Here is a 22,200-nt window from a genome sequence, read left to right on the forward strand (position 1 = left end):
AAACTGTATAAGGGTGTGTAGTAACTCTAGAGGATAAGCACTGAAATGTGAACTACACAATATCGATGTTTCTAGACCATTAGCCATGCCTCTGGAGAAAGATGAGACTTTCTGTTCTCACAAAGATTTACAGCCTCTGAAACCCCATGAAGGGTTGTTAGGAATTGGAACCGACTCAACAGTGCTCAACAATAATAAAGATGTACAATTCCTCTTTTCATTTGTCATGTTATCAACGAATGTTGACATCAGCTCCTAATATAACTCTTTACAAATACATGGAAAGTATTTTCAAATGTTGGAAATGTGATGTGTGCTGGATACTCCATCGGTCAGGTTAGGAACATAGATGTACATTTTGACCAAAATCCAAATTTATGCCAAATATATAAATATGTTGTTGTGAAGTGCTGTCGAGTCGGTTCCGACCCATAGCAACCCTGTATATGGTATATAAATATATGTAAGTATTTGAAAATCTATCCACATAACTTCCTTTTACATACATATTATGAAACATAATTACTTGCATGTGAAGTAAAAGGAAATATTTTGATGGTCACTGTTTTATGATAAAAATACAAAGAAAAAAATCATACCTCTGATAGAACATGTAAAATTTAGCATGCTTAAAGATTGCACTTGCAATCTTCAAACATGCTAAATTGAAGTAACAGCAAAAATGTTCATAACTAAAAAAAACCTAACTTCAAACAAATGACTGAAGTTCAGAAAAACAATTCTTTTCAGTCCTTCTTCTGGTGTGAGGCCCCTTTTATTCTTTTGTTTCCCCCAGCTTCTCAGAACTATGTCTTCTGATGTACCCTATCTGTGGATCTTGTTCTGCTTCTGTGATTTCACTCACTCACTCACTCACTCACTCACCCATTCATTTACTCTCTCATTCATCCTAGACCTTGCTCATTTACTCAGCATATACTGAGCTTCTGGCACCTACTCAGTATAACTCTACTTTTGTGGGGACTATAGACAAATGAAGATGAGGGAAGGGGGAGTGTGGGCATGGCTATATTAAAATGAAGGAATTCAGAAAAACAGATGGGATACAAAGAGGAAGGTAATAAGCAACTGATCAACATTTTGTTGTTAAAGTGCCTTTGAGTTGGTTCTAACTCATAGCAACCCTATACACAGCAGACCAAAATACTGACTGGTCCTGAGCCATTGTTGTTATGTTTCAGTTCATTATTGCTGCACTGTGTCAATCCATGTGACTGTGGGGTGGTCTTCTTTTTTTGCTGACCCTCCATTTTACCAAAGGTGATGTCCTTCTCTAGGGACTGGTCCTTCCTGAAACATGTCCAAGTTATGAGAGATGAAATCTTACCATCCTGGATTCTAAGGCACATTCTGGGTGCAGTTCTTCCAAGACAGATTTGTTTGTTCTTCTGGCAGTCCATGGTACTTTCAATATTCTTTTCCAACGTATTGATTCTTTTACGGTCTTCCTAATACATTGTTCAACTTTCACAAGCATGTGAGGTGAATGAAAATACCATGGCTTGGGTCAGGAACACCTTATTCCTCAAACTGATCTTTGTTGTTTTTTTTTCTTTAAACTTTGAAGAGGTCTTTGAAGCACATTTGCCTAATGCAAATACTTCAGCCAAACTCTACTTAGATTTCTTGTGTGTTAATTGTGGATCCAAGCAAAATGAAGTCTTCAGACTTTTCAATCTTTTCTTCATTTATCATGCTATTTTTTTTATCCTGTTGTGAAAATTTTTGTTTTCTTTATATTGAGGTGCAATCCATACCGAAGTCTTTAAGCTTAATCAGTAAGTATTTTAAGTCTTTTTCACTTTCAGCAAGCAAGATTGTATCATCCACATATCGTAGGTTGTTAGTAGTCTTCCTCCAATCTTGATGTCATGTTGTTCATATAATCCAGTTTCTAAGATTATTTGTTCAGCATACAGATTGAATAAATATTGTGAAAGGCTACAACCCTGCCCCACACCTTTCCTGCTTTTAAATGACTTAATATCTTCTTGATTTGTTTGAACAACTGCCTCTTGGTTCCTTATGTGCACAATTAAGTGTCCTGGAATACCCGTTCTCAGCTATGTTATCCATAGTTTGTCACGAGCACAAAGTTGAAAGATTTTGCATAGTGAATAAAGCTCAAGTAAACATCTTTCTGATATTTTCTGCATTCAGCCAAGACCCATCTAATGCCAGCAAATCCTCTTCGGAATATGACTCGAATTTCTGACAGCTTCCTGACAATGGATTCAACTGTTTTTGAATTATCGTCAGCCAAACTCTACTTTGGAGTCCTGGCATGGCACTGTGGGTTAAGAGCTCGACTGCAAAGTTGGCTTGAACCAGGAGATTGGCAGTTCAAGTTTTGAAAACTTCCAATTTTCCTAGATCCATACTTTGTACATCCCATGTTCTGATTATTAGTGGATGTTTACAGCTGTTTCTCCTCATTTTGAGTTATGCTCCATCAGCAAATGGAGGTCCTGAATCTTTGCTCCATTCACATCATGATGGTCAGCTCTACTCTGAGGAGGCAGCTTTTTCCCAGTCATAATTTAAATACCTTCCAACCTGAGGCACTGTGTCTGACAATATTTTGGTGCTATTCATATTGCTTTCATCTTCTGGCACTATATTTGACTATGTTCCACTTATGAATAATATTCAATAGTATGTTGCTCTCTGACAATGTTCCACGGATATTCATAATAAGGTTTTGAGAGGCTAAACATTCAGAAATATTCTGCCTCTCCTTGTTAGTAGTCTGTCTTAGTCTGGAAGTGCTGTTTCCAATGTCCTCCATGGGTGACTTTCCTGGTATTTCAAACACCAGTGGCATAGCCTCCAGCATTACAGCAACACTAAGTCACCACAGCATGACAAAGTGACAGACAAATGGTGGTCATGCTTTCGTGCTAATCTACAGTGTCTCCATATTGCCTTGACCTTTTCATGCATTTGACAAGTAGGGGCTTGAACTTAACGTTCCTGTGGGTGTTTACCATATCTCGGCATCCATGGTTGACTTAACTGTTAGACACTAGGCAATTAACTGAATGTCTACCTAGAGGCACCTAGATCAAAGTTCTGGCAATCTCCTTCCAAACAATCAGCCACTGAAGACCCTGGAGCACGGTTCTACTCTGATACATAAAGAGTCACCATATGTAAGAATCAAGTACAAGAGGCTTTTACTTTGTTTTATTTTGGTTTTTCACTTCGCTGCTGGACACACAGGAGGTGCTAAATACAGAGCAGTTAAATTACAGCACAATGAGAGGAAACCAGCCTTGGTGAGGTAATGACTGCAGCTCCATGAACAAATGAAACAACAGATTGCATTTTGCCTACCTTAGCTTTACAGTGAACTGAATAAGGGTTTTCAGTACCATTGGCCTCTGTGGGTGGGTTGGCATGCATGGCTGTCGTTCAACCACAAATGAGCTAGATTAAAAGGAAATAAATTGTATCATTTGAAAACACTGAAAATAATGACATTGAAAACCACAGAGGAAAAGGATGTTGTCTTCTTATAATGTCCAAATTTTCTTCACTTAAAAGAGGTTCAAATTTCAATATTGAACTCATGTCCTTGCAACAACATCTCATAAATAATTAGCATAATATAAGAAACTACTTCTAGAGTTTTCCTAAGCTACAGCAGTAAATAATTCTTTGAGTCAAGAGTAAAAGTCCAAATCCAATTTTAATCATACTAAGCTTAAAGTAGAAGGGTAAATTCATGCCATTCTTTAATTGGATATTAGGATTTGTGGCATACAATAATTTATTTATTTATTATTATTATTTTTACTTTAGATGAGCTTAATTTCTTGGTTATTCACCTACAAAGTAACCCTTGAATTTTTTCCTTCTAAAATGTGGAAACTGAGGTGTAGGTAGGTGATGTGACTTAGCAGTCAGAAAACTAAGCAGTTAATGGGAGAAATGTTGATGAACAAATAATGAAGAGTAGACCTGTGGATTCTGGACTTTAGGAGGCTCTGTTCACTTCACCCTAAGTCTCTGTATTTAACTATTCTCTGCGACTCTTTCATCTAAACATAAAACCTAAGTGTGCTGATGACTCTGCAGAATGGAGGATGCCAAGAAACATTTACATTGGTAGCTACTTACTTCTTGAAAAGATTGTAGATCAAGAAGGTAGCTCTTTCTAGCAGGTGCATTCTTTGCAGTGGGATAGGGTCACCTTCATATGTCATTTTGGTAGATTGCTCCTCTAATTTCTCCAATTGCCTTCTGAGTTGGAAAAGACTTTCTGCCAACAGTGTAAAGCTATTGAATTGCAAATGAAAGTTAGAGATTGTCTTTCTACTTAACCATCAAACATTTTAACAATTAGCCACATTTAACAAATATTAAATTATTGAGTAATTATTAAACCCATCATTTAATTCTACTTAAGGTTAGAAACAGTTCTTAATTTTTATTTTCATAATCTACCTTTTTCTAGTATTCATGTTATACTCATATATGAAATGGTTTCTAATTTATAACCTCAGTTTTAGATAAGTCATTTTATGAAGTTATGCCAGTATCTGGAACAAAATCCTTTTTACTTAATTATTCTTTAATTTTTTTTATAAACTAGGGGGCTTCAAAAGTTCATGAAAAAAATTCATTGTCTTTTAATTCCATTTTCCCATGAACTTTTTGAAGCCCCCTCATACACACACACAGAAAGATACACACACACAAATATATTATATGGCACTCATTAAAGGGAAAAGAAAGAGCAATTTTAAAACTATAAATATATGACATGAAGAATGTTATATATAAGAATACTGAAGGAAAAAACATATATAATACTGACCCTTCAAAAGATATTTGTTTTTTCTAATGTTCTCCCATGTAAACTATCACATAATTCACAATAAAACATTTAAGAAAAAAAAAAAGATATTTGTTTTTTGTAAGTTGTAAGTATTAGAACTTAAGTCCCAGAGGTGCAGTAGACTAAACACTGGACTGCTAGTCTCAAGGTTGGTGGTTCAAACCCACCAGCTGCTCCTTGGAAACCCTATAGAGAGACACAAGGAGTTAAAACCAGCCCTGCGACTCTTAAAGTATCAGTTAATAATTATAAATGACTTTTATTTGCTGTGTGGTGATTTGGGGATAGAAACCTAAGGAAGAGGAAATTGAAATGGACAGCAGGGTCACTGACTACAGAGGAGGCAGAAGATCTCAACCAAGTTGAGAAGACCATCTGGCCTCGACAGTATCTCTATTTAAAGTTCATTCTGCACATACATTGTAGAAAGAGCTGTCAACAAGGAACTAGATGCTGGTTTTTTTATATGAACACCCACACATTTATTACCCCCTGGTTTATCTTGTTTTTATAATAACATAGCGCAGAGAAGTTAGAGAATCAGAATCTTTCACGCAGGAAAACCAATGCATGTTAAAATGAACTCAATCCTTTATTTCTCGCCAGAAGTAAGCCTGGCAGGGTAGACCTCTTAGTGAAAGTGCCCAACTTACTATCCATTTCCACTGTGTTGAATTGTACACTTAGAAAACAATTTTGGATTTCAACTAAACATGTCCTTTTTCTTTCAATCAAATAGTTTTATTTTGTACTTATAAAGGGAAAACCTTACTAGTATTTTTATTTTCTAATGTAAATAATAATAATAAATATCTACATTTGGATATACAGATATGTACATATATGTTGTTTTAAGTGCTGCCAAGTTGATTCTAACTCAGAGCGACCTTGTTTAAGGTTTTCACGAAGTGGCTGGTGGGTTTGAATCACTGACATTTAGGTTAGCAGTCCAGTGCTTATCCTATAGCATTGCACCAGGACTCAATGTGCATATAAATTGTTGTTGTTGTTAAGTGCCGTCGAGTTGGTTCTGACCCAGAGCAACCCTGTATAGGTTTTCCGAGAAGCAGCTTGTGAACTTGAACCGCCAACCTTGAGGTTCAAACCGACTTTGCAGTCCAGCGCCTTAGCCCACAGCGCCACACCAGGACTCTGTACATATAAATAGAGGATTCCATATTGTGTTAGCATTTTGGGATTCTTCATTAATTTAAAAAGTAAACCACTGACTGTGTTGAAAAGTGCAAAACCAATGCTTAACTCTGAAGATACACATTTAAATACTAAAATTTCTTTCTTCATGCTGTTGAATCTGGTGCTTCTTTATTCCTTTAAAAATATATTGCTAACTAAAACAACTAGTTGGAGCCTTTTAAGGTTGATACCTTACATGTGAAAATTAAGCATTCTATATATGTTTCATCTCCCTCAAAGGAATAAAAATTAAGAACACTTATGCAATAGCATCTGTTTTCGACTACAGAGTTCCCAATTGCTAAGTCGCCCTCAATAAGCTTAATGAGGTGAGCATTCTAGTCTAAACCTGCATTTCCCTATCTGGGCGATGCTGAAGTTTTGTACTTCCTGTGGTTTTCACTAGAATCTAACATCAATTCATTTTACCAGTTTTGAAGCTGGTCGAGCCCGTTATGGAGCGGACCTCCGATGCAGGCGATCTGCTGCCGCCTCTTCCAGTCTTGCAGTTCTTCTATTAGCATACTATTCATTAACAACTCCGTTTCATTGACTATCTGGGTCATCTTACTGAGCGTTTCCTAAAAGAAATGGTGGCTACTGAAAAGATTTTCATGAGAAATAACCAATAATTCATAATTCAGCCTGTACGATGGTTTGTCTGATTGGGGGATAAGGGCTTGGTCAATATTTGGATGTAATATTTTTATCAAATGTTAGCTTCTATTTACCATGGCACTAGATTTTCAATGAATTACTGCAAGTAAAAAAGTCCCAAGAAAGAAGCATAATGCACTTGAACACTATTATAATATCTTTCAGTATAATTATCTTGAATTTGTAACTCCTGTGACAATAATATTGAATGTTGTAAGTTATCAAACCACAAGTTTGCTTTTTAAAATAATGTTTATAAATTTAATTTATATTCTGATAAATATGTTGATGTACTTAGTAGAAAACAGACTAAGATTTGAGTTCTTATGCATTCATTTTTCTTTGGACTTTGGGTTTTTGGAAGCATAGTGCAGAAATGTAGAAATAGTTTTTCATTCAGACTGAATGGAACTGACAAAATCCAAGAGGCTGATTTGTCTCAGGAGCACTAAATTAAGGGAAAGGAGAAAATCAATACGGGAAAAGCCAATTAAAACCCATCACTAACCTTTCTCTTGAAGTCCAAACTGTTAAGCATTTCTTGCAGAGTCACAACTTCCTGATTCATCAGGACACTGTTCTTGTCCCCCTGATCTGCAATAGGAAAGAGATCAAACCCCAAGTCCTTTCCAGGGCCAAGTTCCTCTACTCCTTCCTCAAGACCAACCCTGCCACAATCTGCCATCCTAACCCAACCTAAGACAGGGGCTGTGGTCCATGAGCATAGGAGTGAGGCCCTATCTGCTCACTTGCCTGGGAGGACTACGTCTAAGGATCCCTCTCCCAGACCTTAAGAAAACCATTCTTCATTCAGTGTTACTTTTTTTTTTTTGGTCCTATTTTGGGGGTTAGGGATGTCCTGCCTGGATACTTCTACATTAATAAAAACCTTGGTTGTGTGGTATACTTAAGAAAGAGAGAGACTATTTATAACTAAGATTGGATATTTTTTTATTCCTGCTGACTTTTTGTACTACTCCCGACTCTACTTTATACCCAGGAGCTATGGGGAACTGCCTAAGAGGGCTCAGTATTATTTCTATGACCTCATAAACTAATGAAGATTCTACTCTTTTATTTCCCTTTTTCTTTGCAAAAATGAACTTATGAAACAGTAGAACTAGAAGTGGGAAGGAGTTACAAATTAACTTGAAATATTTGATTGGAAAGAAAAATCTCATTTGTCCACTTAAATGGGGAGGTGCATAATATACAAACTTTATTATTTAATTCAAACATTTCATTGGTGCATATTTAGTGACTGCTTATATCAGCCACTGATGTCTATAAAAATGAGGGTTAAAAATGCTGCTCTGACTTGTGTAATTATGGGAGGAAAAAAGGCCTGAGAACAATGTTCTGATGAATTTTCCTATAAAATAGTATTAATTTCTAGAAACACATCCCAGGTTATAATAATCCCCAAGTTCACTAATTTCTAGCAAGCTCTTGTTTATGTAGTATTTTATCACCTTGAAAATTCATTCATTAATACTATTCAGTCTTCATTAGAAAGGTTGTAACTTGATTTCTATCAATCTTTCATTTTACTTCTAATAGGATGAGACAAAAAATTAAATATATGTTGATTTAAGTGATAAAATGATCATTTTTATCTATATAATGCATATGAAATAATAAAAAGTATTAAAGTGACTCAGCTCATAACAGATAAAAATAATTTTATTGTTTAGTGTATTTTATTATAGTCTTATTCTGAAAATTGGTCATTCATATATGACATTTGGAATAAGGCTGCCTTTAATGAGCTGCAATGTTTGATTACATTTACAGTTGTTTTAAACCTTCAAAGAACCATGGGCACACACCCCTTTGATAATCCAATGAATCCCATGCTTGTGCCATTTCTTCTGAAGAAAAAAATTGAATAGACAAACAACCATAAATATTGTGAATAACACTTATGTCAGTCAAGACAATGAAGATTAGAGAACAGCATAAATAAAAACACCTCACTTCTCATCTATGTCAGTTAAGTAAGTTTCCTAGTATCTTCTTCAATCTTCCACACTTCCTTCAAGATACACTTTAAGCTAACATTTTAACAGCTAAAGATGGCTCTGTAAATGAAAGGCTTATATCTGATTTGCTTTTTAAATTATTTTGAAATAATTTTAGAATTATAAGAAGTTTAAAAAAAATGGTACAGAGATTCCCCCCAATGCACTTTTTACCCATTTCCCCCTCATGTTAATAACTTATACAAGCATACTGTAATCATCAAAACCTGTAAATTAATATTGATGCAATCTTATTAACTAATCTAGACATAATTTAAATCTAGCTGGTGATCCCATTATTGTAACACACTTTAAACAGTCAATTCACTATTACTTGTAAATTTAGCTCTTGCATATGTACAAAGTCTCATTATTTCCCTCTATTTCTTAAAAAATCATCTAATTGTAAACAACTTCAGTATTTAACCACAAAAAGATAGTCAAATAAATTGCAGTACCTTTCAGGTTTGACATTTGTAAAATTATGTTTTTGAAACTTGGCTAAATATTTACAAATAAACCTTTAAGATAGCAGTATGCCAAACCATGCATATGACATGATCTCGATTTTGTGGAAAAATAGTATGTACAAACACAATGGAAAAGCTGGAAAGAAACATAGTAACATTTTGACAGTATTTATCTATGGATGATGTGAGTTCATGCACTTTTTATTCTTAATGCCCCTCCCCCCCTTTTTTTTCTATCTTACAAGTGTTTCCCTATGAAACACATTCTGACTCTATAATCTGAAAAAATTATATTGAGAAAAACACATGTAGGGATGATATTACTAATTCCCTGATGGTGCCAGGTAATTATTATTACTTTTGTTAGAAGTAACAATGGTATTTTGATTGTATAGGAGAATGTTCTGATTTTTTTGGAGATTCATGCTGTAATATTCAGGGATGATGTCTTCTGAGGTCTATAATTTACTGTTGAATTGGTTGATAAAAATACATTTATAGGAGAACAAATAAGATGGCAGATAGGGTAGAAGTGCAGCGAGGAGCTCTGTCAGCAACAACACAGAATACTGGACCAAGCAGGCTCAGGGGATGGTCCCAGAACTCTGAACCACATATAAAGGGATATTTAGAAAATTGGAAGACTTACATCCAGTGGAATTTATAACAGAAGCAAGAAACCTAATGCTTTCTAATCCAAGGCACTCAGCTACTCCCTGAACAGCCATCTTGGGTGAGACCAAATGGGGAAAGGAGCAGAGCAGCCATGGACACCTGACAGAACCATGGAGATAAAGGTATGTACATTCTTTTTTTTTTTTTTTGTATCTGTTCTTTGGTCTCTCACTGTCTGCACACTTCCATTCTGGTGACTAGAGGAGGTGCTGGAGTGAGTGGACACCCCACTCCCACACCCGGAGAGTTCTACTATGCATACACACAGATCTCCTCAAAATGTAAAGCAACAGTTTCCACTTAAAACCAAGTGGCAGTGCAAAATGGCCACAGCAGGCCCTAAACTGTTTATCACTAGGAAAAAGGCCTGAACAGGGGTTGTGGAGTGGGACAGGAAGACTGAAAAGGAAACAGGCTGAAAATTAAATCCTGAGTTATGTCATAATAACCAACAGTGGCATCTTGAAATTTCTCAGGAAGAAGAGTGAAAAGGGAAGCCCATCTCTTGATCACATCTACCTGGAGGTAATCAGAAACCATAAAAAATACCAAAACACACACCCATGTAAGTATTAAGGCCACAGCTAACTACTGAATATGCCCAAAAAAACAGAAACAGACGGCCATATCAGTACATGTCCAGAAACAAGATAAGGTGACTTAGGCAAATGAGCTAGAAGTAGACCTACACTCCATACTGGAAGATGGGCAGGCTTTAGAAATGCCTGAGAAGGGATTCAGAAAAATGATAATAAAATGTATCAAAACACTATACAATGGAGTTGAGAAAAATAAGGAAGAAGTCAGGAAAGTGCTACAGGAACAATCAAATGGATAGATACTGCATTAGAAACAATTCAAAACCTATAGAAAGAGGTCCAAATGATTAATAGAACGTCAGAAATGGACAATACACCGAAAGGGCAATGGAGTAGAATTGAAAAGATGGAAGCCAGAACTAGTGAGCTGGAAGACAAACCTCTCAATACTACTAAGATAGAAGAACAAGCAGAAAAAAGAATAAAAAAACTGAAGAAGGTCTAAGATTCATGATGGACAACATGAAGAGGAATAATTTAAGAATTATTGGCAATCTGGAACAGTAAGAATCAAACAAGTCCACAAAGGAGATAGTTGAAGAGCTTCTGGAAGAAAATTTCTCTAACATCCTGAAGAGTGAAAAGATAAGCATTCAAGAAGCTCAATGAACCCCAGGAAGGCTAGACCCTAAAAGACAATCACCAAGACATATAATAATCAAGCTCTCCAAAATAAAAGATAAGGACAGAATCCTGAAGGCAGCTAGGGAACAGAGAAGTGTAACATACAAAGGTAAGCAAATCAGATTAAGCTCGGATCTCTCAACAGAAACCATGCAGGCAAGAAGGCAATGGGGGAGACATATAAAATCCTGAAAGAAAAAACTGCCAATCAAGAATCCTCTACCCAGCAAAGCTGTCAATGAAATATGACGGTATAATCAAAACATTCCAGGATAAACAGAACATAAGGGATTTTGCCAAAGCTAACCCTGCTATGAAAAATATCCTAAAAAGAGTTCTGTGGACTGAGAACCAGCAAGAACAGACAACAACCAGAGATTGGCGTACGTGGCAGCATCACCCAGAACTCAACTGACAAGTGGAAGAGTCGAGAACAGAATAAAACCATAAGAACAAATTCAGAGGATCTGGGAGGTTAGTCTGTGATCAAAACAATTACAATGTGAAAGAAGGTAAACACAGAGGAACAAAGATCCAGGTAGTGAGAAGGTCAGGTAGATTACAGGATAAAATAGACTGTCTTAAATGGAGGGAAGAGTTAATGGAATATAAGGTAACCACAACGGTGGGGTTGGGGTGGGGGAGTTTTGGGGAAGGTGGAGGGAAGCAATGGTAAAGCACAGGGTAGGGGGCAGATATGTCATAGTTTGGGTGTTGGGGAGGGAAATAAAAGAAGGAGGAGGAGGTGGAAGAACAAGGTAGATAAGGGAACACTGAGACAGGTTTGCATGGGCTAAATGGGACAGAGGTAAATAGTGATACATACTCCATCTTTGAACTCAGGGCTCTGTGATACAGGGATCTATGCATAGTTTGAAGAGGGGAAATAATACTAAGATGCTTAACTGTCTTATGAATATTGATTTCCCTTGTCTATTATTGTAACATAGACATTTGAGTGGGATAGAAAGGGATGTCAGGAAACATGATTACAGGAAACTTGCAAGCCCATCTTCAGCCTATAACTGATGGGAATACCCAAAAGGGGTTCTAGAACTTGCCCAGTGACATAGGCCTCTTGCGGAGCCTTTGCAGAGTATAGGACCTTAGGTGGAATCCTGAGTCCCATACAGAACCGTGTGAGGTGGGACATTCCCACTTGAAAGGACAAGCAGACGAGCCTGGAACAGTTAGAGTGATAGAAGATGCATCTTCAAAGAAAGATCATCAGGAAAAACCCCCAACAAAAATATCAATATGACTGGCTACTATAACAATAAGCAAGCTGTTTTCTGGAAAGCCATCAAGGAAAGCAATCAAGTTCCTCTAAGACTGAAAATCAAAGGGAACACATGAGCAGACATGTAAGCTTGCTGGCGACCATATTGGTCTACTGGTGAGTGGAAGTAGGGGAAAGGTAGCAATGAAGAAATGGGCTGAGTCCAACCATGGTCCATTGATTCCTGTTGACCTGGAGAAGTGAGAGAGAAGAGGAAGGGCTGCTGGTCCAAAGTGTGGTGAGACCTGGGGACACCTGAGCACATGGACAAGGACACAGCCACAGAGTGCTAGAGCTGAGAGTGAAGCATCCAGCTTATATGAAGTGAGGGGAGATGCATAAGAATGCCCAAACTTCCAGATAGTACCCATTTGACCTAGTGCTCATGGCTAGATAATCAGAACTCCACTAAAGGAAGATTTAAAAAAAAAAAAAAGTTTTTTTTTGAGAAAAAAAACAAGCGTAAATTGCTACAATTTGATGAACCCGACTTATACTCTGGAGGTGGTGGTGGTGATGGTTATGTGCCATAGAATCGGTTCTGACTCATAGCAACCCTGTACAGGGTTTCTGAGGGTGTAAATTTTTATGGAAGCAGAAAGCCTCATCTTTCTCCTGTGGAACAGCCGGTAGTTTCAAACTGCTGACCTGGCTGTTCGCAGCCCGATTTATAACCATTATGCTACCAGAGCTCCTTTGCTCTGGAGGTAGTAATTCTAAATGCCAACAGAGAAGAAAGGAGTCTTCACATCAAGTATCAATGCTATTCCCTCTTTACATAGGGTAGATAGGGACAGGCAACTTAGACATTGGCTACCTAAAATTAGTGGGCGATAAAGGCACAAAGTGACTGGCTTACAAAGTTCCAAGAGGGAGTTTACTTTAAGAGTGTGTAGGGGAAGAAAGAGTCCCCACTGAATAGTTTTCATCTTGTCTAGGTGTGTCTGGTTAAAAGAGATGGGGAAAGATTCTTATGATTCTATAGTGAGTAATTGTTATCATGACTAATTGCGACTGTCACAATTGTAAAGGTAGAAGTTTTATAATAAAAACAGGGGAGCAATTAATCTTACAGTCCAAAACCAATGGACCCTAGGATCATCAAGGGAGAAGAGCACAAGCGGAATGTGGGACTTTATCTGGAGAAGCAGAGACACCAGAGATGGTGGCAGAGGTGGGTACATGGAGAGGGGTTGCAGCTGAGGACTCTAGATTCATGGGAAGTGAGGGACTAAGAGATGGTGGTCAGGAGGCCGACTTGCAGAATGTGCCCTTTGGTGGTGTAAAATGATTATATATGCCTGAGTGTTTTTTTAAAAAAAGAGCTAAAATGAATAGAGAGAAATATTGTTAACTGATGGTACATGGAAGGGATTATAATCATTGTGATTACAATGAAACAAGTTGTATGATCTGTTGAATGTAAAACTGATGATCTGCTCTGTAAACTTTCACTCAGTTCACAATAAAAACTTAAAGAAAAAAGAAAAAAAATGTTTGTAGGGGAGAGAGAGAAAGTGCCAAAGCACCCATACATACTAGTAGAGCGAGGAGGAGGAAGCATAACAAACACTGGTTAGCCATCAATAAAATGACTCATATAAAGAAGTGGGTCAAAGTTACTTATCAATTTTGTTAGTAAATAGGAACCCTTAGTCATGTTGTCTTTCCTTGATACGTAGAATTATGGCAAAACAAAAACTTACCCATAGTCTGAATTGTTTTATATCTGTAGTCAAATTCATCTTGGAGGTCCTCTAAGTATTTGGTGTCTTGTTCTGTCATCTTTTATAAAAGAAAGCATACTCTGGTATGACAAGTAGGTATATCAGGAAACAACATCTTAAGTATTTTAAATGCACTGTCTTGACACACCCAGTCTCCAGTTGTTGTTATGTGCCGTGGAGTCGGTTCCGACTCATATCGACCCTGTAAATCTTTACATCTTTCTCCCGCGGAACAGCTGGTAGTTTCAAACTGCTGGCCTTGCGATTCGCAGCCCGATTCGTAACCACTACGCTAAGTGGGGCTAATGTCACAATCTAATCTGCTGCAATTTATGACAATTTGATTTAAATATTTTTCCGCTACATTTCTTAGAAGAAAAAGTATCTATGTTTCCTGTACGTGGTCTGTTTCATTGATATTTTTGCCATACTGTTTCAAGAGCCTTCAGTGAGATATGTAACTAAAAGAAGGGAGTAGTTAATCTCTCATTTCAGGAACAAAGGACGTAGGACCATTAAGAGGGAAGAGCATGAGAGGAGCGAGTGATGCTAACCAGAAAAGGGAAAACAACAGAGACTGTGGCAGAGGCTATGGCATAGAGCAGCTGAGGACTCTAGGCCCATGGACTGAGAAAGACTGTGTGCCTGAGCGCAGGAAGCTGACTTGCAAAATGTGTCCTCTTGATAGTTAAACGAGTAATGTTTTCTGTGTGGTGCGTGTACACACACACAAAAAAAAAAGAATAGAAAAGAAAAGAAAGAAATTGGGTGGGGAGGGGGCGGATAGAGGTAAATACTGTTAGCTCTGGTAGCGTAGTGGTTACGAATCGGGCTGTGAACCTCAAGGTCAGCAGTTCGAAACTACCAGCTGCTCTGCGGGAGAAAGATGAGGCGTTCTGCTCCCGTAAAGATTTACAGCCTCGGAAACCCTGTACAGGGTCGCTATGGGTCGGAACCGACTTGATGGCACTCAACAACAACAATGTTACATGGAAGGAGCTCCGTAAGCATAGTGGGCAGTTCGAAATTAACCAGCTGTTCCGCTGGAGAAAAGATGAGGCTTTCTGCTCCCGTAAAGATTTACAGCCTAGGAAGCCCTATGCAGGGTAGCTCTAAGTTGGAACCGACTCCACTGCACATAACCACCGGCCGCCACCACCACCAATGATACATGGTGGGAGTCTGTAACCATTACAATGAAACAAAATTCGGTTTGTTGAATGTAAAATTTAAGATCTGCCATGTAAACTTTCACCCAATTCGCTATAAAAGTTTAATTAAAAAAAAAAAAAATAAAGCCTTCAGTGTTCTGTTGCTATCTATCAGGTTTTCAATGGCTAATCTTTGAGAAGGAGTCCTGGTGCGGTGCTGTTGGGTAAGCACTGAACTGCGAGGTCAGTTCTAACAGCAAGGTCAGCAATTCAAATGATCAGCCACTCCTTGGAAACTCTATACAGGGTTGCTATGAGTTGAAACCCACACACTAAAAAACAACAATAGTCTTTCAGAAGTGCTCCACCCCTCCTTCTTCCTAATCTGTTTTAATCTGTAAACTCTGTTTATACCTGCCCACCCTGCTGGAATTTAAAATACTGGTGGCATAGCTTTCAGCATCACAGCAACACACAAGCCACCACAGTATGACAGCTGACAGGTGAGTGGTGGTCAGTAATGAGATGAGATGGACTGATACTGGCCATTTCGAATCAGACAATCATGTGGTTTACTATTCTGGGAATGACCAATTGAAGAGGAATGATCATTCATTGTCAAAATGACCATTTCAAGATTTATGTTGAAGTACAATGCTGTCTGTAATAAGATAATAGCCATATAGCTATTAACTGGAAGACCAGTTAATACGACTGTCATTCAAATTCAAATTTACCCACCAACCGCTAAGGCCAAAGACGATGAAACTGAAGCATTGTACCAACTTTTCAGTCTGAAATTGATCAAACATGAAACGAAGATGCATTGATAATTACTGGGGATTTTTTTTAAAGTTTGAAAGGAAAAGAAAGGATCAGTAGTTGGAAAATATGGCCTTGGTGATAGAAATGACACTGGCGATCACATGATAGAATTTTCCTATACCAATAACTTATAAATTGTAAATACTTTTTTTCAACAACATAAATGGTGACTAGACATGTGGCCCTCGCTAACAGGATACACAGGAATCAATTTGACTACATCTGTGGGAAGAGAAGGTGAAGCTCCGTATCACAAGTCAAAATAAAGCTAGAGGGCTACTGCGGAACGGACCATCAATTGCTTATATACAAGTTCAGGCTAAAGTTAAATGAAATTAAAACAAGTCCATGAAAGCCAATATATGACCTTGAGTGTCTCCCATCTGAATTTAGAGAATTTTTCAAGAACAGATTTGATACTATAGGGTTTCTGAAACTATAAATCTTTACAGGAGCGAATAGCCTCATCTTTCTCTCATGGAGTGGCTGGTGGGTTTGCACTGCCAACCTTGTGGCTAGCAGCTCAATGCCTAACCCATAGCACCAACAGGACTCCTTTAATTTGCTATGTTGTTGTTGTTGTCGCTAAGTGCCATCGAGTCGGTTCCGACTCATAGTGATCCTGTATAGGATTTCTGAGGAGCAGCTGGTGAGTTTGAACAGCTGACTTGGTGGTTCAAGCTGACCTTGAGGTCAAGTGCTTATCCTACTGTGCCACACTGCCTTGTTATTGGGGGTGGTGGTGGTGGTGGTCACTAAATCAGAAGTCTGAAAATAAATGCTCAGAAATATTATCATTTAAAACCTCTGCCCAAATGTGTTACCATATATGGGACAGTTTCCCTTTAAACATCTATAGTTTATTTAGTTTATACAACATTTATTATTTTTATGAAGGATATGGATGCTATGTAAGTTTTTTAAAAGTAAAGTAGGCATTATATTTTACATATGAAATGGAAGAAATAATCTTTAAAGTAATAAAAGTGATAAACCTCTAACTAGACTTATTAAGAAAAAATGGAAAAAAAACCCCACAGACTATCAATATTTAATGTGAGAGGCAGGACCATTATAGATTCTGCAGTTATTAAAATAATAGCAAAGTAATATTTTAATAACTTTAAACCAATAAAAACACAACTTAGATAAAATGGATAAATTTTTTGAAAAATCATAATTATAAAAATTCATTGAAAAAGAGATTGTCTGAATAGCCCTCTAAAAAAGAAATAGAAAATGTAGTTTAAAAACTTTCCACAAAGATATCATCTCTAATATCAGTACATGTATGAGAGGCATTTATCTTATCAACACATTGCTCTGTGATTTCTGAAAACACTGCCTTTGGACACAGTGGAGAGAGGCTATCTCTAAGATTACTCACCTGAACACTGTTTTTAATGGCGGCCACTTTGTGCTCCACACTCCTCTGTCGTTCTGAAACCGAAGAACTTTGTAAGGATTTCTCCAGGGGTCCCTGGGGAAAAAAAAGTCTTGAAATTTCACTGGTGTTGACAGAACAGATTTATAACGAATATAAGAATTACTTTTATTTGGATCCAAAGCCATTTAAAATCATCCTGTAGAAGAACATGTAATGATATGTGAGTGGAATTAAATTGTTAAGGGATAGAGTTCTTGTTGTAAAGTGTTCTCAAGTCTTTCCAACTCATAGTGACCTTTATAGAGTTCCTGAGGCGTGCTGGTTAGCAGTCCAGTGCTTATCTTGCAGGGTCACACAAGATAGAATAGATTATAAAAATATTAATTATTATCTCAATTGACTGTGTGTGTGTGTGTGTGTATTTACAAGGTAAGTCAAAAAGTCATGCTACCAACTCATAAGAACCTTTTCTTAAACAAAAATATGAAGCTATTGTTTCTCCTCCATCTAGGTCTATACACTTCTGAGGACTGTATTTTCATCTCTCTTAATCATTCCCTGAAAAATTCTGGGCTCTTTGACTTATACAAAGTCAAAAGGGAAGTTTGGATATTCTCAAGGGACTTAAATCATACTCCTTTGAAAGGTCTTTGAGTTTTGTGAACAAAAAGAAATCTGAAGAGGCAAACCCAGGGCTATAAGGTGGGTGGAATAAGGTTTGTCAACAAAAATCCTTATAGGAAAGTCCTCGCTGCCCTTGAAAACTGAGCAGATGCTTTGCTGTGTTGGAAGAAAATTCCTCAGCATAAGTTTCCTGGCCTTTTTCTCTTCAATGCAGTTTCTAGTGTTCTGACTTCTTCATAATAAGCCCCGTAATTGTCTTGTGTTCTTTGAGAAAATCTATTCAAGACTATCCCCTCGGAATAAGAAAAAAAAAGTTGCCATAAACTTCTGAGCTGACTTCTCTGCCTTGAATTTAACTGGCTCAGCAGATTCCCTTGGAAGCCACTGTTTTGATTCTGAAGGCAGTAAGGCAAATATATTACTGAGAGAACTTGTCTGCAGTCATCCGCCAATCACAAAGATATGTTTCAACGTGTGTTTTTTTCTTTTGGAAGAAACCCGTGCATGTGTGAGCTGGAATCCTAGTAGCAGTAGTTTTAAAATTATTCTGTCATATGTACTCATGTTCACTTAAGTATGTATGACTAAAAGAAAACACACACCAAAATTTAACCAGTGTGTTATTTCTGATTTTCTTTTTAAAATATTTCCCTGATTTTCTATAGTACCAAACCCAATTCTGACTACAGTAGACCTATAAGTTCTATAAAAACGAATTCATGAAATTAAAAATCAGTATAGTGAAAGCTACATAGAGTTGGACTTATAAATTCAGAATTGCAGATGTTGAATCTGCTAGGATAAGATTTATTTTTTATATTACAACAAAAGGGAGTTTAATAAAGAAGATATAAAATATAGTAGCTTAATTGAACAGACAGGCTAACCAGCTTCTCCAAGCACCATTTATTTAGTACTATTATTATTGCTGTTGTAAAAATATGGTTAGAATGACATTTTCCAAGTCAACATTTTTCATTTGTATAATTTCAATGAAACCATTTACATCAATCATGTTGTACAATCATCACCAACATTCATTGCCACATTTTCCAACCCAATAAACAGAAATTTGGCGCTAGGTAAATAAAGATTCTCATATTTCCTCTTTGCTCCCGTCTCTGGTAGCCACCGTTCAACTCTGACCTCTACACATTTCCAAGCACAATTTTGACAACTTTAATAATCTGACCTTGAGTGTGGTCATTACAAATGAAGTCACATAAATATGTAGAAATGAAAGTTAAAGATGGAAGCAATCCTGTCTTCACTTTACAGTTAAGGGGTGGAGAGTGATGGTTAAGTAGGTTGATGACTAAGCTCCATAGAAAGTCAACTGTGGAACCTCAAGTGGAACTTTTTGTCATTGACTATTGATCAAGTGTTCTTTCAACTACATTACATTTTTCAGTTTGGTTAAAGACTTAGAAAATTCCCTACGGCTACATTTGCTCACTCTCTTTCATTTGAACTTCTATTATTTGTCTACTTGAAAATTTAAAACCTTGAAATTTAAATACTTCTTTTGGGATGGTTTTCATACTGGCAGATTATTTTCAAAGTGACTTTCATGAGCATCTACCCAAATAAACTACTGTTTCAATTTGACTGATATATGGGAGCAGCACACACAAGAATGTTGAAATGACTAGAATTGAGAGGTGTATAAGAAAGGATAGCTGAGAAAGGCATTGTCTCATTTTAAACCCAAAACCCATTGAATCAAATTATATTTTCTTTGGAAACTTACTAGAGTTCGTATTTTAAATTAAGTAAAAATGATACTATCTCTCTTCTTCCTCTAAAAACCAAGATAGATAAATTTTATAATCTCATACTTTTCTAAAAACAGCAATAATCTGAAACTAACTCAACCTAAGACTTTTTAATAGTTGAAAATATTAAACTATTGGGTCTTCAAAATAAATATAGTGGTATGATTTACGAAGTCATGGAAAGCATAATTTAGAAAATTTCCCTCTAGTAAGGATTAAGTCAAAAGATATTCCTTAAGGGATTTTCTGATTCCTCTGATCATCTTTGCTAGGGGCTCTGAATTCATTCAGGATGGTGGGATACAGTCTAAACAATAACAGGCCAAGTATACTCAAGCAGCCAATAAGCAAGTTTTATGGACTTTCTATAAAACAACATTCCTTCTTACTGGTTAGTTTAGACTTGTGGGGCAGGAATTAGGGGGCTACTAAGGTCAGAAACCCTGTACAGGGTCGCGATGGGTCGGAACCGACTCGACGGCACTTAACAACAACAACAACAAGGCATTTGAACAAGGTTCTATAAAGACAAACATGGTGAAGAAGCTAAGTAATTAGGAAAGTTGTTATTACTGTTTGTCATTATTATGGTAACTACATTCCTAGACTAGATGATGGATGAACCTGCAATACAGTGAGATGAGTGAAAACAGAAAAACTTTCAGAAATAAATAATAGAAAGTATTGATAATTATCTTCACACTTGTTATTGTTATGTACTATGGAGTCAGTTCTGACTCATAGTGACCCTGAACAGGATTTCTGAGGCTATAAATCTTTATGGGATCAGAAAACCTCATTTTTCTCCCACAGAACAGCAGGTAGTTTTGAACTGCTGACCGTGAGATGAGCAGCCTTATTCGTAACCACTACGCTACTAGTCCAAGATGAATTCAAAACCTTGGTTCCAAGGGACTGAACTGAGGGCAACACCCAGGAGTTGTAGAAAAGCTGGTTACGAAAAAGGGAAGAAGTTCTATTTCAGAAAAAATGAGGTTAAGTTAAAAACAAGAGTCTGATACTATTACCTGGACAGGCATGTTGGCTGCCGCCAATATTCTCCTTTCTTCCCTTAAACAGTTTGAAATAACCACAGCTACATGCATTGGGTTTCCATGAAACTTTCCCTAAAACAAGGAAATAAACAAAATAAAGTAAAATTTTAAATATATGTATCATTATAAAATATCAGTGCTTGCAAATCACTATCTTTTCCTAATAAATAGGTGAGAATTATTTGAGATTTGTTCCAACCATCCATTCCATTATAAAGCAACAGAAACTCTTTTTGTCAAAGGGGACTTTAGTGTGATTCCTTTTTTTCTTTGTCTTCAAAATCATTATAAGTAACAAAATATAGTTCTTGGTAGTGGTGGTATGCTGTTGAGTTGGTTTTGTTTTGACTCACAGTGAGTCTGTATAGGATTTCCAAGGTTGTAAATATTTGCAGAAACAGAAAACCCCGTCTTTCTCCTTCAGAGTGACTGGTGGGCTCAAACTTCCAACCTTGTGGTGCACAGTCCAGTGCTTATCCTACAGAGCCACCACACTCCCTCAGGAGGTTTAGATGGTGCAACTAGTTAAGGTCTCTGCTGCTAGCCAAACCACTGGCAGTTTGAACCCACTTAGCAGTTCCACAGCATTAGAAAACTGGCTTTCTATTTCCATAAAAGATTATAGCCAGGAAAGCTTTATGGGAGTAGTTTTACTCCGTCTGTCATATGCTATGAGTCAAAACACTGTGAGTCAAAACTCCACACATCTGCCACTTTTTTGTACTTTGGTGACTTGCACGTTGCTGTGATTCTGGAAGCTATGCCGTCATATTTGACTGGTGTTTCAAATACCAGTAGGGTCATTCATAGTCAACATTTCAGTGGAGCTTTCAGACTAAGAACAGACTAGGAAGAAGGAATAGACAGTCCACTTGTGAGTGATTAGCCTCTAACAGCATTATGAGTAGCAGCAGAACATTGTCTGATGTAGTGGTGTGAGATGAGCCCCTCAGGTTGAAAGGCACTCAAAATAAAACTGAGGATGAGCCGTCTACCTAAAGAAGAGTAAATCTTAATGAATAGAACAAAGTTTTCTGGACCATCATTTGCTGATTGAGGATGACTCAAAATGAGAAGAAACTAAAAATGAGCTGAAAGTATTCATTGATAATCAGAATATGAAATGTACATGCTATGAATCTAGGAAAACTGGAAATTGTAAAAAATAAATGGAACACATAAAAATCGACTTCCTAGGCAGTCTTGAGTTGAATTATATTTGTATTGGCCATTTGAATCAGAAGATTTACTGTAAATCAAGAGGCCATTGTTA

General features: G+C 37.1%; 1 protein-coding gene across 2 annotated transcripts in view; it reads right to left on the reverse strand.

The window, feature by feature from the left end:
- STAT4 (signal transducer and activator of transcription 4) overlaps positions 1–22,200 on the reverse strand; it is a 139,458-nt gene that overhangs the window by 46,975 nt on the left and 70,283 nt on the right. The window contains exons 4-11 of one of the 2 annotated variants that reach the window (XM_006864053.1): positions 20,901–20,999; positions 17,474–17,566; positions 14,090–14,168; positions 7,224–7,309; positions 6,488–6,639; positions 4,144–4,302; positions 3,430–3,450; positions 2,282–2,285 (exon numbers count right to left, since the gene is read on the reverse strand). In XM_006864053.1, coding sequence (XP_006864115.1) covers positions 2,282–2,285; positions 3,430–3,450; positions 4,144–4,302; positions 6,488–6,639; positions 7,224–7,309; positions 14,090–14,168; positions 17,474–17,566; positions 20,901–20,999 — 693 coding nt within the window. Of the gene's footprint in view, positions 1–2,281; positions 2,286–3,357; positions 3,451–4,143; positions 4,303–6,487; positions 6,640–7,223; positions 7,310–14,089; positions 14,169–17,473; positions 17,567–20,900; positions 21,000–22,200 lie in introns of both variants that reach the window. The other variant, XM_006864052.1, reaches the window with a different exon arrangement.

This window comes from Chrysochloris asiatica, unplaced genomic scaffold (genome assembly GCF_000296735.1).
Source record: "Chrysochloris asiatica unplaced genomic scaffold, ChrAsi1.0 scaffold00059, whole genome shotgun sequence".
Lineage (NCBI taxonomy): Eukaryota > Metazoa > Chordata > Mammalia > Afrosoricida > Chrysochloridae > Chrysochloris > Chrysochloris asiatica.